The sequence below is a fragment of the Corvus hawaiiensis genome, chromosome 17, assembly GCF_020740725.1.
Source record: "Corvus hawaiiensis isolate bCorHaw1 chromosome 17, bCorHaw1.pri.cur, whole genome shotgun sequence".
Lineage (NCBI taxonomy): Eukaryota > Metazoa > Chordata > Aves > Passeriformes > Corvidae > Corvus > Corvus hawaiiensis.
Genome location: NC_063229.1, coordinates 5,148,633 through 5,165,948, shown reverse-complemented (window position 1 = coordinate 5,165,948; position 17,316 = coordinate 5,148,633). Strand labels below are relative to the sequence as shown.

The 17,316-nt window shown below is 43.4% G+C and overlaps 1 protein-coding gene across 11 annotated transcripts in view; it reads right to left on the bottom strand.

Moving 5' to 3' along the window:
* Positions 1–17,316, bottom strand: part of PTPRT (protein tyrosine phosphatase receptor type T) — a 431,252-nt gene that overhangs the window by 116,084 nt on the left and 297,852 nt on the right. For all 11 annotated transcript variants that reach the window (XM_048321536.1, XM_048321540.1, XM_048321542.1 and 8 more), the window contains exons 10-11: positions 3,488–3,689; positions 17–119 (exon numbers count right to left, since the gene is read on the bottom strand). In XM_048321536.1, coding sequence (XP_048177493.1) covers positions 17–119; positions 3,488–3,689 — 305 coding nt within the window. The remainder of the gene's footprint in view (positions 1–16; positions 120–3,487; positions 3,690–17,316) is intronic.

The window sequence follows — 17,316 nt, the reverse complement described above, 5'->3', positions numbered from 1 at the left end:
AAGACAAAACACCTACCTGACAGGTGCTCCCCGGGACTGAGCAGGCTTCAGCATGACAGTGATGGTGGTGTCAGTCTCGTTGAGGGGAGAGTCCGTGTCGTACTCCGGCATGGACGGTGCTGCAGCAGAACAAAGAAACATGCTCATTATGCACCAGCTACTGCTTTTGGTAGTGATGGCAACATTATATTCACATTTCTCAAACAAAATATCAAAATACTTCCCAGTGTTATGACCAGAATGACCAAAACTGCTTAAATATTTGTGCACTCTTTTTCTGTTCCAATTTAATGGGAATCGGACAATCTTCAAGCTGGCTTTAAAAATCCTATCTTGAATCATTAATCCTTTGAGATGGGATCATTCCTTCAGTTTTAAAGGTGAGGAAAGAAAACTGCATAGACATTATAAAAAACCCCAAAGTATTAGGATGAGTGAATAAGTGGTAGAGTTAAGAAAAGCACCCCTGAATCCTGAATCTTGTTCCCTGTTCTGATCAGTGGATTAGTCCCCTCACATGTTAAGATTTTTTAATATACAGACTTAAGCTGTGTCCCCTTGATTAGCTGGAGGGTGTGCTAAGAAGCACAACAGATTAAAAGAGAGAAGCACAAACTATCTGCCAAACCCAGGACGTTTCACCCCGGTGCTTTAGTGCTGCTGACTCAACAGGCAGCTGCAGAGATCCCAGTGCCACCCCCGGGCAGTGCCCAGCCATGGCATCCCCTTCTCTGATGTGTTTCCCCAAGCAATACAGAAACCCACCGAATAAAAACCCACTCAGCCAAACTCTTGTTTCTCCTTCTGCTTTGTTATCTTCTCTTAGGACCATTCCATGAAAGTAGGACAGCTTTCCTTAGGAAATTTATTTTACTTATTACATCACGTCTTCCTTCCCCAGGAGCAGGCATCTGCTTGGGACAAGTTTTACTGCTGAAGACCTGAAGGGATCCTGAGGTCAGAGCAGCACCAAATTTGTTCCAAAGATGCAGGTTTTGCTGGAATAACTTTAAACTATAAAGCAAACAGAAGAATTCACACAGTAGTTCATCTGTAGCCCACAAGGGCAAGCTGCATTGTGGGGGATCCCATATTTAATCCTCTCATAGTGAGAGAATGGAATCACATAGTGATTTCCACTGTAATCCTGTTTACAATCAGGATTTTTATCTAAATGCCTGGAAACTGTCAAGAATGGGGGCTGCTATTATCAGCTCAGCTGCTGGCTTCCCTGTCAATAAGCTGGGAATACGTTCAGAATGAATGTCAACAGCTTAAGAAGGATTTCTCTGGAACAAGGTGCTCTGCATCAAGGGGAAGCAGTGACTCATTGAAAGGAGACTCGTCACCAGTGGTCTTCTACACCAGAGATCACTGGAGATGCCAGAGATCACAGAATGGTTTGGGTTGGAAGAGGTCTTAAAGATCATCCAGTTCCAACCCCCTGCCCTGGGCAGGGACATGTTCCACCAGCCCAGGTTGCTCCAAGCCCTCTCCAAACTGGACTTGGGCACTTCCAGGGATGGGGAAGCCACAGCTTCTCTGGGCACCCTGTGCCAGGGCCTCCCCACCCTCACAGTGAAGGATTTCTTCATAACATCCAACCTAACCCTGCCCTCTTTCATGTTAAAACCATTCCCCCTTGTCCTGTCCCTCCAGGCCCTTGTCCCAAGTCCCTCTCCAGCTCCCTTGGAGCCCCTTTAGGCACTGCTGTAGAAGGCTACAATAAGGTCACCCCAGAGCCTTCTCCAGGTGAGCACTCCCAGCTCTCCCAGCCTGGCTCCAGAGCAGAGGGGCTCCAGCCCCCAGAGCATCTCCGTGGCCTCCTCTGCACTTGATCCAACAGCTCCATGTCCTTCCTGTGCTGAGGACCCCAGAGCTGCTTTCAGTGCTCCAGGTGAGGTCTCGTGAGGGCAGAGGAGAGGAGAAAAATCCCCTCTCTCGACCTGCTGGCCACGATGGCACAGCAGGAATTGCTGAGCCCCTGCTCTGGCCAGGGGACGGTGCTACAGCACAGCTTAGTGCACCCACACAAACAAATCCACTCACACACTGCTACAGCACAGGTGTCTGCCCGTTTGAAAAAAAAATACAGCCTCACAAGGACATTCCTGTCAATGCAAAAATCCTTCTTCTCCCTAATAACCTCGTGGCTGCCTCTTAGAGCAAGTTTAATGGTAATTTTCAGATTATTTGGCAAATGTATCAAAAACTTGACCACGCAATGAGATAATCCAATGTCAGAGACTACCCAAATGCTTGCATGGAGTTTGTTACCACCTATTGAGAGCCAGATATTTGGAAGATGGGGGGGTAAAAAGTCAATAAACCAAGCTCAGTGTGCATATAGTTGGTCCTCATGCAGGCTGCTAACACAATTTGAGCACTCATGGGTTAATAAAATGCAAAGAAATGGAATCAGAGGGGAAAAGCCCCCAAACCATTGCTGTGGTTTTTTATTTCTCTGGTTGCAAGGGAATAAAGTGCACACTGTGCTGCCCCTTCACAGCAGGGCTGCAGAAACCCCAACAGCTTGTGGAGCTGTTTGGACACTTAATGGCTTTTACTTCAAGTGATTTGGGGCTTTAGTGCTAAATGTGAAAGGTTCAACCCCTGAGCAGAGGGAAGGGAAACACTTTGCTTCCTTAAAATTTACCCTGTCACTTATGGCTCACAACTTGCTATTATTAACCGATTTTGAAACAGGGCAGTGGAAAAATCTATACTGTAGTGCACTCTTTTCTACAGTAACCAGCCATAATTTCAAGCTATACCAGAGCCCTGAATGTTCCAGACGTTTATTTTGACTTTACTGAAAAAATAGTTAAAATAGTGCAAAAAATGACAGCTTTTCTCTCTGTTAGAGAGCCTATTTTAGTGCTATCAACTAAATATTAAAATTCACGTTTATCTGCCCAATACCACCACTACCAACCCTTTATCCATATATTTTTAGCCTGTTTCCTCTTTTTTTTTTTCACACCTTCCCTTTGCCATGCCTCCTTATTTTAGTGCCTTTCATATTCTTGTCTGCCTCAAGCCCTCCCTCTGCTCTTACTCATAAAAAACCCCAAGGAAAACAGCTTTCCTCCTTTATTTTTAGTCTCTTTGCACTATTAATTCCAATACTTCATTACATCCATTTTGGTACATCCTGAAAATAAAAACCACATTATGGAAGGAGCTTCCCCAGCCAGGCAGATAATGCTAACAATAATTACTGTAGGGGTAGTTCATTTGTAGAACTAATGATGATTCTCATTTAAAATGCTCCACAGATATCCAGGGATATTTAGGGCACCCACAAATTAACCCCTGTAATTGTAACCCAAATAAACAAAGGTTTGTGGCTGTTTCAAAACTCTGCCCTATGAAACTTGGGACAGACATTAAGCTGAGTATTTTTTATAATTTTATGCATCAGCTTTGAGTCTAAGGAACAAATCCCTAGAAAGTTTGATTTTTTTCTTCTTCTCCAAAGCAGTACCTGAAATCTTAGTTGCAATCCGGGTGGTGATGGGCGGCCCAAAGCCCTTGACTGTGCTGGCTTTGATGGTGAATGAATAGGTAGTGCCTGGGTATAATCCCACAAAGAGGTGATGGGTTTCGTTCCTCAGCTTGAAGACTTTCCCTCTTTGGCTGGACAGGTCGGCACTGGGATCCAGAGACCCAACAGCTTTGTATGTGATCTGCAAACGAAGAACAAGGAAAAGGAGGTGATGAGGGGCCTTCTGCACCTGGCTTCTCTCTGCTGCCCTGTTTTCTCACCTCTTGAGGCTCAGTTGCAAACACAAGGACAGGTATTATTTCAGGATTATTTCAGTATCTCCCATGAGCGGTTTCATATTTGGGTGCTGTCAAACAAACATGACAGTTTTTCCAAGGCTTTACTTAGGGAAAAACTCATTTCCTCTCTCTGCTAAAGCCTCAGCATGTGCTGGTTTACAACAAAAGATGCAAAGAATTGCTTTTTGTTCCCAAGCTCAGAACTTCTGTAGTCAAACCAGAGCACACAGCACGCCCGGCAGGATTTTCATGAGAATCACCCATGCAAGCCCCCACAGCTTATGAAAACCCTTGGTGCAAACATGGATATATTTCCTTTTGGCAAACCATATCCTCAAAAGGCAGCTGAAAACAATGGCAGCCTTTTTATGACAACAAAAGCTTTGGAAGTCTTTTCCTGTGCTACAGAGAATAGGCTGAAATGAAATGATATGTTTAAATGAAATAAATATCATCACGTCTTTAGACAAAAGCCCTTCTCTCTGTGGAAAGCAGCTCCTGCCATCCTTTCCCACCCCTCATTCTGAGCCTCAGAGTGCTGGTTTACACGTGGTGCAATGCCTGGTTGACACCTTGGATAAACCAGGAGGGTTCCAGACCTGGAGGGACCTGAGTACACCTGGCGCTGGTGCCAGCACACCTTGAAACCTGCTTGAGCTCAGCCTGCTCATCCATGGCAACCCTCCTGATATACAGACACTTGCAAGGAAAACTCATGACTTATTTACCAGCCAATTCCTTGCCTGAGTTCCAAATTCAATCCCAAGGCAGCTCAATTTCAATAGAGCTGTCAATATAATGGACCGTGCTCTGCTGCTCTCCTAACCTTTCTTGATATTATGGGATCCTCACTTATTTGTAATGAAACACTATGAATAAATCAATGTATGTTAATACATGAAGTCTTCAATTTTTTATTAAGGTCTCCACAAGAATCTAATTCCCAGCTTTTCTGAAAGAGCCTTTGAAAATCTTTAAGTCCCTTGCTTTATGACAGGTGGAAAATGTTGCACTTTGAGGAAAAATAAATACCCAGTGTTTAAAGAAGGAGGCTTTAATAATAACAGGACAAATAAGAGACTGAGACTGATGTTACTGACACCAGAGAAGGGTGAGGGCATGTGAATCCTGTTATTTGGACAGAGAAGAACAATTTAGACAGAGCTGACACCCAAGATAAGGCAGCGTAACAGAGAAGGGGCATGAATTACACCAGCAACAAAAAAGTACAGAAGCAAAACTCTTAGAAGAATTATAATTAGACAGCTCGTAGGTGATTTCATTGAAAACCAGCTAATTTTTCCAGGAATTACAACCTGGTTTTAAATTTTTATTACATGCCAGACATCTGAGAAAGAGACACATCTGAGCATAATGGTTCTTAAAATAAACAAAAAATTAAAAACAGGAGGAAATTCTCTACACCCACTGCTTTTCCTTCAGGGAGTCAAGAACCAGCATGGCATAGGACAGTATTTTGAGAGTTCTTATTGCATCAAGGCACTTCAAGACAAGGGAATATGTAAAAAGACCATTGGAATCAAATTGAGAAACAAATACTTAAGACATTTGACCCTGTCCATGCCCAAGCTAAAATCCAGAAAGAAAAATGCATTTAATTTAATGTTATGTACGGATGGGCCAGTGCAATCTCATATGCTCTACTTCCAGAGCTAGAAAAATAGCAATTCTATAAAACTACAAAGGGAAATCAGCAAAATAGGAATTGGGGAAAAAGAAAGGGAACTTCCTACACCTGGGACACTGAACAGCACATTCACAGGATGCCCAGGCCAGGCAGTGGCCTATGCAAAATCAATGGCATTTATTTTCAAGCACATTATACAGAAGGCTATAAACACAAGAGCAAGATGCACTTGTCCTTGATCTCCATCCATATGAATAAATGTATTCAGCTACTTCAGCAGTTCTAAAATCACTATAGAAACAGTTATTTTTCCTTATTTAAAAAAAAAAACAACTCAGAAAACCCTATCCCCTTAAGGCAAAAAGAGCTAGAAAAGCTTTCAAGAAGAAAAAAACAACCGAAGAAGAAAACAACTCACTGATTTTAAAAAACAAACACACCAACCCAATCTGCTGTTGACTACAGCAGAGAATAAGGGACCTTAAAACAACCTGGGTCAACTCACAAGAAGCAGAGAAGGAGGAAACAGCACTTGAGAGAATGTCCCCAATTTGATATCGTAATGTAGGTCAATTTTCGAAGCAACTGCTCACTCAAATCAGACTTTGGTATTTCCCAAGACTCTTTTCAGGATATGTAAGCTCCAGCAGAGAGACCTATGGCACAGCCAAATGTGAGTTTACTTTTTCTGCAGCCGGGTCTCTTTCCAGTAGAATTGGACCCTGTTAAACCAGGTGATGTGAGGACATTCAGAGGAAGCCACCCTTGTCCCCAAAACGGAACATTTGACTCTAACACATGAACAGTACCTGGATGCAGCACAGAGAACAGAAACACAACAGAGCAAAGCTGTGCCTGTGTCCAGTTTCACCCAGTCCACCAGCAGGAATATTTAAGGACTGGTAAGTGCAAATGGTGCAGATACAGCAGCCAGCCCTTGCTCTCATCAGGGTCGAGGCTCTTCTCTGCTCCCCACAAGGAGGGCTCTGAATGACTGGAGTGGGCAGGAAAGTGCACACAGACACTGCCAGGAGCCCTGGGCTGTGTGCCCACCTCTGGCAGGACTCTCCTCACCACCACAAGGAGCTGATGTTCTCTGAGTCTCCAGGCTGCCATTTGTAAAACAAGGGCTGTTTCACTCCTCTACACAAACATTTGTGTGGCTGAGAAATCTGTGGTTTTCTGTAATTGCTGCGTGTTGCTGGTTAAGCAGCCAAACCCCAGGTGAACCAGAGGAAGCGGCCCTGGAAACAGAGTTGTCCATTTGGAAAACCAGGCAAACTCTTCCAGCTCAGGAAAAAAACCAAAACCCAACCATTTTTCTCTTCCAAGTGAGCTACCTGCTGTTTCTTAGCTATTAGTGCTGCCCTGAGTGTGGATTAACATCTGAGAGCTCTGTTTCAGCCTTATTCCTCTCTGGACCTCCAGGCACAGCGACAGCAGCTGCCACTTCAGCTGCAGCCACAGCTGCCCTTGCCAGCAGCGTGTCCTGGGGCTGGCCTGGCACACATCCCTGCTCTGCCAGGCTCTGCATCCCTCCTCACTGCCAGCATCAGCTCCAGGGGCTGAACTCAGTGGGATTTCCCCGCTGGAATATCTGAGAAGTGCCACACACATGGGTTTGTGTGGATCCATGGCCCTGGGTCGGAAGATTCCTCCTCCAGAAATCAAGATATCATTTTTATGCTCATTTTCATGTATAAATGTGTCCTCCACCAAATTATAGCCTGGTAAAAGGAGGGCATCAAAAAAGTTTCCAGTCTTCTTAACTGATTTAAACTCAATTTTCTGAAGCAAGAGAAATTTCAGGGAATCAGAGAGTGAAAAATTTTCAAGAAACCGTGGAAATTTCCAACTCTGGAGTAATTTATAAAAGCACAAAAATGTGTCTGGAGAAGAAATATGGCACTTCCCTGGAACAAGAAGGATGCTGCAAAAAACACCTGTCTTGTGGTTTGTATGCTGAATATTTATCTTAATTTCTTGTTCCAAGTGTCAAAGCATTTCATTACAAAACAAACAAGAGATTCTAATCTAAAAAAATGAGATGACTCAATCGCTCGAAAGCAGCTGTTCTAAATTATTTTTAAATAATCTATTTTAAAGACAAGCTGAGCCATCTAATACTTCTGTATTCTCAAAAAAAAAAAAAAAAAAAGAAACAATATTATTAATTTTAAAGTTTCAAAGCATAGACAGAAAACAAACAGAAAAATACCCAAAAATATATTTTAAACTTTAATTCTGATTGGAAATATTGAAAATACTTACTTGCATTCTGACGCAGAATAAATGCATATACAAAGATGAGGAAATTTCTCACAAGACTGAAACTCTATGGTTTTTAACCACCTTCCTGATCTCCTCTGCAGGCCAGGCACTGTCCTAAGTGGAAAGTTGTCTTTGCTCTGCAAACTGGAATGTCTGTCCAGGGTTTCCATAGGGAATGGAGAGTTTACACATCAGCTCCAGGGGAACCCGATGCTCCCAAGGAAAATTTTAGTGGCCAACACTGCTGTGGTTCTAAACCCAGCAAAATTAGGCAAAGAAATACACATTAATAAATCCTAAATCTTCCTTGGAACCTCTCTCACTGAGGTAATTAAATGCTTCTCATACTGAAGCAATAAAAGCAGTAAATTTGGTAAAACCAGAAAATCAAATGGTGAAGGAACTCAGAAAAATAAAGAACAGCAATTTTCCCACCAGCACAAGAGGGGCAGAACACTGAGCCCGGGGTCCTCCCAGCTGCACAGGAGTGATGGATTCATGAGGTCTCAGATGCTGAAATCCCTGGTCAACTGTGCAAAATTTGGCTACATGAGTCCAAAGTCTTTGTTAAATGCAAAACAGGTCAACAGAAGCAGTTTGAGTCTACTGGAAACTATCAAAAAAGGCTTTCTATGTTTAATGTCCAGGTGTTCAGTGATGTATAACTGCTGTGGTAGACTGGAGAATAAAATAAGAAAAGATCAGCATAAAGAAGCAGGTTGGTGACCAAGTTCACTGCTGGTTGTTATTTAAGCAACCTGTGCCAGTGCACTCTAGTCCCCATTGACCAAAGGCACCCCCTCTTGTCCCACCTTTCCCTCTGTTTTTCCATCCACTTTTAAAGCTCGGAATATTAACTCCTTGAAATCACTGAGCTATGGTAACAACCCCAGAGATGTAGATGTAATATTGAGAGCATAAGCACAGCTCTTCTCCCCTTCACAGAGCCCAATTTAACACAATTTTCTGCGGAGATGTGAACACTTTGCTAACTGTTATCGTCTGTGACTGCAGAATTTCTCTTACAAGGACATATATAGGTATGTCAGAGGTATTAACTAAATAGCAGAGGTATTAACTAAACTAGGAAGCACAAGTTTATTACCCACTGCAAGAGAAAAAGCACATAATTAAAAAAAAAAACCCCAAAAATAATTCACTTGGATTTTTTAAAACAAGCAAGTGCACAAGCATGCAAATCTGGTGAATTTTACTCCTGCTTTGCACGGTGGAGGAAAAAAGCAGAGGTATTAACTAAATAGCAGAGGTATTAACTAAACTAGGAAGCACAAGTTTATTACCCACTGCAAGAGAAAAAGCACATAATTAAAAAAAAAAACCCCAAAAATAATTCACTTGGATTTTTTTAAAACAAGCAAGTGCACAAGCATGCAAATCTGGTGAATTTTACTCCTGCTTTGCACGGTGGAGGAAAAAAGTGCTTTATCCTGTGCTTTCTGAAATAGAAACGCTATCAAGAGTTGAAAATTAGAGGTTAAAAAATCCTTATAGCAAAAAGGGTACATACTGTTAAAAATGTGGTAATTAAGCAGTGAAATAGACCATCAAGAGACGTGATGAATTAACTTTGGGTTGAGAAGTTCCTTTGGAAGAACCTATTATGGCAGGAACACGAGGCCCTAAGCTTAAGACAAGAACACATTGTGATAAAGATCTCATCACTCCATTGTAATGGCCCTTCTTGCCCTGCGCTACTAAAATCCTCAGGGAACCCGGGATGGCTGTTCAGACTCTCTTTAATCCTCTTAAATAAATAAATTAACAAGGCAGAATATTCTGCTCAAATCACGGCTGATAGATCCATTTAGCCTCCCCATACATTTGGTACATATGAGTAGGATTTCACCCTGATGAATAACAGAGTTGTCAGGATTTTGTGTGTTCATAACCTTAAAACTGCGGGCAGAACACTCCAATGTCTTGGGATTGAGAGCTTGCCAGTCAACAGAAAAAAAAAAATGCTCATATGTTTCTTCTCACAGCAATTGATCCCAGTATGCAGACCACTTTATCTTATATCTTTTGTCATATGGAATTAATCAACCCCAGTGAGCAGAATTTTGCTCTCTACAGCCATATCCACCATCAAACATTGGGACTTTAAGCTTCCCCTCTGATTTTAGCAATTGCAGCCTGTTTCAATGCAAATGGTAAGTACTGCTGTTAAATCACACACTACTTTGTGGATACATTATACAACCTCATATCTATTTTCCATTTTAGTGGCAGCCTGCATAGCAGTTTGGGGAAACCATTTGAAGCCTATAAATCCATTGCATTATTCCCCTACATTCCCAGCGACATTTTATGTGCCTGTCCTTATAAAACAGCCCATTCTGCCTCTCCATACCCCTCCTGCAACCCCTCCCATCTGGGGATGATTTGGAGCTGACAGGTAGCTGCAGTAGGACTCTCTATATATAAAATAGTGGTTTTTCTCCCCTTTTCCACTTAGCAATGCCTCAAGACTAAAACAATCTCTTGCTATGGACAAGAGAGGAGGCAGAACAAGGAAGATGACACAGTCACTCCATGCATGAGTGTGCTAAGGTCAGGAGCAGGGTCTGCAGGGACACCCTGCCTGGTGTCTGTCCCTTTATTGAGTCAGAAGAAAAGCTTTTCCCGACTTCTTGCTGCTTTTTGGACTCACTCCTGCCTTGTGAAGCAAGACCTGGAATCAAGACCTTTTTTATCCCTTGGTTCTTATCATACCATGCTGCACACGGGGCATGGGGAGGGGGGCTGCGCTGGGAATAAGGATCCCAGTGACTGTCACAGATGTCAGCTCCTCTAGCACTGCTCAGCAGGTGGGAGAGGAGGAGGCAGCCTGTCCATCCGACCAGAGAATTCCATTGTCTGCTGTCACTTCCCACATCAGGGCTGGGCTCAGCCTCCCCTGCCCCGTGGGACTGTGTCCTGCCACCAGGTCCCTCCAGTCCCGCTGGCTGACCACCCTGCTCAGCTGATGGAAAATGCTGGGACCAAACCCACTGAAACAACAAAGCTACTGGCATCCCAGAAAATTAAAGCTGCAGACCAGTCCCAGCTTTACTTTCTGCCTTTTTTTTTTAAGTGGAGCCTTCTGGAGAGGGACTTTTCAGAAGGGCATGTAGTGATAGGACAGGGGGGGATGATTTAGATTGGATATTGTGAAGAAATTCCTTATTATAAGAACGGAGATACACTGGCACAGGTTGCCCAGAGAGTTTGTGGACACCCCATCCCTGGATGTGTGTAAGTCCAAAGTTGGATGGGGCTTGGAGCAACCTGGTCTAGTGGAAGGTGTCCCTGCCCGTGGCAGGGGGTTGGAACCAGAGGAGCTTTAAGGTCCCTTCCAACCCAAACCATTCTGGGACGCTACAATTCTCATTTTGAAAACCACTTTGGTCCCAACTGCACAATCCTCTCAGGAGCTAAAGTCACTTCTATTTAACCAGATGACACCCAGGCAGACTCAGCTGTGAACAAGCCTGACTTAGTGGTGTTTAAATCCTCCTTAGACAGCTTTAGAAATGCTCAGTGTTCAGCTGTCAGGAGCCCAGCCCCAGTGCACTCACACCCAATACAGAGGAGCTCCACGAGTGCCAGGCTGTGCTCCTGCCCAGCACCTGCAGCAACCAGGAACCTTCCCCTGTGCTTTGCCACGCCACTTGCTTCAAATTCACAACAGGGTCGGCACAAGACTTCACAAATAGATGAGGAAGAATTTTGTCATAGGCAAAGTGTGATTTTCCAGGGCTGGAAAACATTCTGCAATTCATAAGAGTGCAGAGATAAGGGAGTCAGGTATCAGCAGAGAGCTGGATGTGTTTCACAGGGTTCAGCACTGCAGATGGAGGGGAGGTGAAACCAACTGCAAGGCTTCATGATTGAAAACACCTCAGGAAACAATAGGCTATTTAGTTTTAAATCTTGCCTTACATATTCCACTCCATGCTCTAATAAAGCCTACAGGAAAACTTCATTTTCCCCCGTATCCCAAAAATAAACACAAATCAAGTGATGCATTCAAGTCTGACAGAAATATCCTTGAACTCAAAGTTATACAAACATAACCATTCATTTCCCTAGTCGCTGCCTCGGGGAAGCAGTGTTCCTCCAGGCAGGTGTTAAGATGCCACGTGCAATGTGAGTTAACCATGAAAATTACTTTTATCACAGAATGTTTTGGCTTAGAAGGGACCTTAAATATCAACTTGTTCCAAACCCACTGCCGTGGGCAGGGGCACCTTCCACTAGACCAGGTTTTTATGATGGAAGAAAACCAGCCATAGCTCAGGGTGTCTGCTGGAAATGTTTTATTTAGAATTCAGCATGTGCAGAGGGTGTCCAAGGTGAAGATGTTCTTCTGAACATCTCACTGACATTTTGGGCACCACTGACCTTCCAGAAATTTTGCAATGCTTCTCCATAGTTCTTACTACATATGGATTTTTGCTCACGTAGTCAACACTGAGTTTCCAAAAGTCATCTTTTTGAACCTGAGTTGTGTCACTCCTAAGACACCCAACATCAAGAGCAGCTTCAGATTTCAATAGAAAAGAACAGGAAGAAACGTCCATCCCCAGCCACAGCCTTCCCTTCCTGCTCTCTACCTGGCCTTGACAACAAGATCCATAAGATACTTTTAAAATTATAACCATATTCCTTACACAGATCAGCCCAGCACCAGCAGTGGGCAGGATCTGGCTCCTCCCCAGTCTGAGCCATGAAGGTTTAATTGCCCCCTCCCCTGCTGTGACAGCTCTGAGCACCAAGCTGGAAAAGGACAGTTTAGCACTTCTGAATTCAAACCTGGCAGGCCAACACCTTCCCCAGCCTGAAACTCACTGGAGAATGAAAATCAGCTCTTTTCTCCCCCACAGCCCCTTGCTTGAGGTCACTCCCAGAACCACAGTCCTACAGTAAAACACCACTGCCTGGACAACTATCGGCGTTTTAAGGAGCTGATGCAATACAGGGAGTGAATTACAGAGTCACTGCCTGCTGAACCCAAGAGCCAAAAGCAGGTACAGGTCTAGGAGACAAAGCCCAGACTTTGTTTATACTGCTTTTTGTGCAGAAATCTTTACTTTCAGGCATTAATCCTACATTTAATCTTGGCAAACCACAGTTTCAGCAGACAAAGATAATTTGCTTTCCAAAGGTGAAATATAATTATTGTTTTGTATCATTTTAAGTAGCTACAGAGATTCTCCTCCTGCAATAGAGATTCCACTCCAGGTTCCCAGCCACATGGAGGCTGGCACAGTCCCCATCCCTGTTTACAGTGTGACTGTCTGGTAGCACTTGCCACTTCCATTTCCAAGGCTGGTATCAAGCAGAGTGTAAATTCATAAACAACCAGGGCCCAGAATGTGGGCTCTACATTTGATTCCAAGTTCAAAGCCGAGAGTGTCGGAGGTGGAGGACTCAGATCTGTGTTTTGCATCGAAGCATGCTAATATTTTGTCTAGCTCACCTCTGTTTTCACATTCCAGCACAAGTCCCACTTGGGTGTGAAAGATAAGGCATGAGGAACATAAGGAATCCCTTCTTTTCCACATATATTATCAGAGCTGCTTGTTTTCCTGAAGGGAACAGGAGAGAGGCATGATCCCTCTACAACACCCCATGGGCTGTTAAATGTAAGGCATGTAAGAGTAGAGACTCTATGCGAAGAACTACGGAACGGTTTGGGTCAGAACAGACCTTAAAGCCCATCCAGTCCCACCCCCTGCCATGGGCAGGGACACCTTCCACTATCCCATGTTCCTCCAAGCCCTGCCCAACCTGGCCTTGGACACTTCCACGGATGGGGCAGCCACAGCTGCTCTCAATAACCATCTCCAGTGCTGCACCACCCTCTTAGTAAAGAATTTCTTCCTAATATCTAATCTAAATCTCTGCCTTCTTTCAGTTTAAAACCATTTTCCGTTGTCCTATCACTCCAGAGCTTTATCCAAAGCCTCTCTCTAACTCCCTTATAGCACCTTTAGATACTGGAAAATGCTCAAAGGTCTCCTCAGAGCCTTTTCTCCTCCAGGCTGACCCCTGATTGCTTGATGTGCCCATGGCAGGGGTTGGAACAAGATGGGCTTTAAGGTCATTTCCAACCCAAACCATTCCATGATTCTGTGAACATTATTAGCCCTGCCACAGACAGAAGGTGATCTACACAGAAGCAAAAGCAGCACAGACTCATCACAGCTTTAACCCCAAATCATGTGGAAAGTCTTTCAAAGGCCTTAATATTCTTAAGACACAGGAACCATAAGAAGCCTGGCTGCACACCTGGATACATCTGCAAGGGGTGAAGGGCAGGAGGAGCACTCAGTACAGGAACACCAGCTGGAAGCATCTAAGCCAATATTCTGAGCCCAGCAAATCCCTCAAACACACATTTAGCCTCCTTTCCTGCCAAGGGGATCTGAAGTGTGTCTCTACACGCTCATCTCAAAAGCAGAGGATAAGTGAATCAAGCCCAGAGCTCTGTTCTTATCCCAAAATCAACCTGTGAGCACTCACACAAAAAATTAAAAATTCTTCTTCAGTGAAGGAACTGCAGAGCACTAAGGATGAGAACTCACCTGTAAATCAGTTCTAAGGATGAGAACTCACCTGTAAATCAGTTCTGACACCTATTAAACCAAAATTTACTTTTCTCTGGTTATTTTTTGTCCTTTCTTTTTGCGCTCTATCTTACAATTTTCAGACTTAGAGCAGAACTGAAAGCATCTCAAACCCCAAGTACCCATGAAAAATATGCAAAAGTGGCCATGCTTTGCTAATCACAAAATAATCTGATTGCCTGTACCTCACCATGCTCTTTGCATACTGAGTTTGCCTTACCAGAAAGACAAAGCATCACAAGAGCAGGTACAACCATTTCTTGACATTGTGTGTTAAAACAATGACTCTGACTGCACTTTTCACAGTTGCCTCTCAAGCTACACCATCAAGTTTTCCCAACTCTGGATTTTTTTACATCAGAAAGAAAAAAAAAAAAAAGCCCTGTATGGAGTAAGTGTAGGATGAAAATAGGATGTGCAATTTTCCAACCCATTTTTCAAATTTTTAAATTAATACCTTCACCCTTCCTGTCTAGCATAATTGCCAAAAATAGTTTGGCCAGTTGCAAAGATTTTGAAAACTGCTCCAAGTCTAAATCAGCCTTACAAAACAGAATGGAAGCCAAAGCATCTCCCCCCTTAATGCACACCTGCCATAAATAAGAGGGCAAGAAATTCCCCCTGAAGCCAACGTACAAAACCTTGTTTTAATGCCCTAAGTAATAGCAAATAAATCCACCTGAACTGCTTCAGCCAGCAGAAAAAAAAAGCCAAGTTGCTTCTGCAAAGAAAAGTGATCAGCTTTGAGCTAGATAACAGTGAAGAAAATAAATGTTTATATGCAAAATATTCACTTGGAATTTAGTGCTTAAGAAGACATCCTGCATATTGGTATTTATAGCAAGACAGAACATGTTTTCCTGAGCAGCTCTGCAAAGGTAGACAAGGTTGAAGTTCTCATGAATATTGCTCAGCCTGTGGTGGAGGAGCTGGGGTTTGCAGAGCTCTCTGCTGGCCCCATCCTGCTGTAACAGTGGGATAAAAGGGGAAGGATCCAGGCCCATCCATGGGGTGGATGTGGGGGAAAGGGAGAAGGGGAGGTAGAGCTCCCCAAACCCCATCTCAGAGCAGCACAGACGCTGAACCTGAAGGGCAAACAGCCCACTGGCCCAATCCCAAAAATGTTTTCTGAACCTTTTCCTTCTACATCTCAGCTATATACATGTTGCATCAGCTAGAACTTAAAGGATTCATTCCACATTTTCCTTTGAAAAACCCATTTAACTCCCCAAAACTCCTGAACTCCTCACATAACATCCTCCTTCTTCCCACCCCTGCTGGAAAGTTTCTGCTCCCTCCCTCTCTCAGGGGCACATGGCTCGATGCTGCCATTTTGGTTTCCTCTCTAATAAAAACATATTATCAGAAAGAACAAATCCTGTGCCCGACATAACAGAGCCTTTAAAAGACGTCCCAGTGCTCACACCCAGAGGCCTTCCATTTGTACCCTGACTGTTTGCAACTTCTGCTAAATAAACTCACTGCTGCTGGTTCCCTCTTGAATAAACCCTGGACCTGATTTTCTAATGTCCTGGGGATAATCCAGAGTCAGAAGACATCTGGAAATCCTCCATCACCTTGGAAAAACAACATCCTTTGTTCCTCAGGACACAACTGCTCTGGAGTAAATACATGGGATATAGCTTTTGCAGACACATTAGGTACTACATGAATAAAATCCCATTACTATTGTAGAAGAGGTCATCTCCAATCAGGTTTGCTGCAGTAAGTTCTCTGCTTTATTTACCTGAACTATATTTTCCCAGAAGCCAGAGGCTGTAAAATCCACAGTGTATAAGGCAAGCTAAAAATTCCTACCAAAACAATTTTTTTTTAAGTGACTTCCCACACAAAGGTGTCTCTGAGCTATCCATTAGCTCCAAGTGAGCTACGTCTCACTGAACAACTAAATACTCTTTGTAGAGGGAGAAAACACCCAGCAAGTGCAGAAAATGTGTTCCAAAGTCAGAAGCTGAGGTGAAGTTCCTCCCCAACTTATCACAGTGCTCCAGGATCACTGGGGGCATCTCACTCACCTGGGCACAGGACACTGAAAGGACTGGCCAGACAGGGTTGTTGTAAAAATCCAATGCCTATGAGCCCCTTATCCACTGAAAACAAGGCTGGAGGGGGAAAAATATACCATGACCCAGCTCTTTGTGTAATGTTCTGTATAAACATCTCTTCATTTCCTAAAATCCAGCTGTCTTCAAATATAACTGCTGGTCCAACAGGGTGGGAAACGTGTCCAAATGGGCAGCTCCAGGAACCACGTCAGCAAAGGCCTCACACAGCACTCAGAGCAGAGGCTGATTCATTTTGTTCACACAAGGACAAACTAAAGCCAGCTCTAGACCTTTCTCCCCATGCTACATTGATTTTTGTATTTTACTCAATTTGAGAAAACATGGGCATTCACTCAAACACTGACTAGCCCAAAAATAACTGTATTATGCACATTATGGTCCATTTTACATTGTAAGGTTTATTTCAGCTGTGTTATTTTGTTTTCTGAAGGCACAGTGTGGAGACCTCACAAATGAAAAGTGAACTGCTAAGATCTTTAGATACCTCTCACCTCCAGTTCTGGTTTTATTGTTCTGTAATCAACTTCCAATCCACACAAAAACATTTCAATCTCACTTTAAAAACGTTTTGCAAAACTCTTGGCATAATGCACCTGCTGTACTTCATTACACTTGCCTGCTCTCAAGTTCCAAACCGGAGTGAGAAAAGATACTTTTCTGTTCCCTTTTTTAATAGTCTATTGGATTTTCCTGCTACTTCATCTGTAGGAATATAGCCAACCATAAATTGTGTTTATTGGACAATCCATTAGATTGGTTCAACCTCCCTTTTCTTTGTTCCCCACACTAGCAGCAATATTCTGAGCACTCTTCACTCCACCCTTGTGATGGTCCAAAGATACTCTGAATTGCTTTAGTTGGCATTAAAGGTCTTCACAGCTCAGAGTCTCAA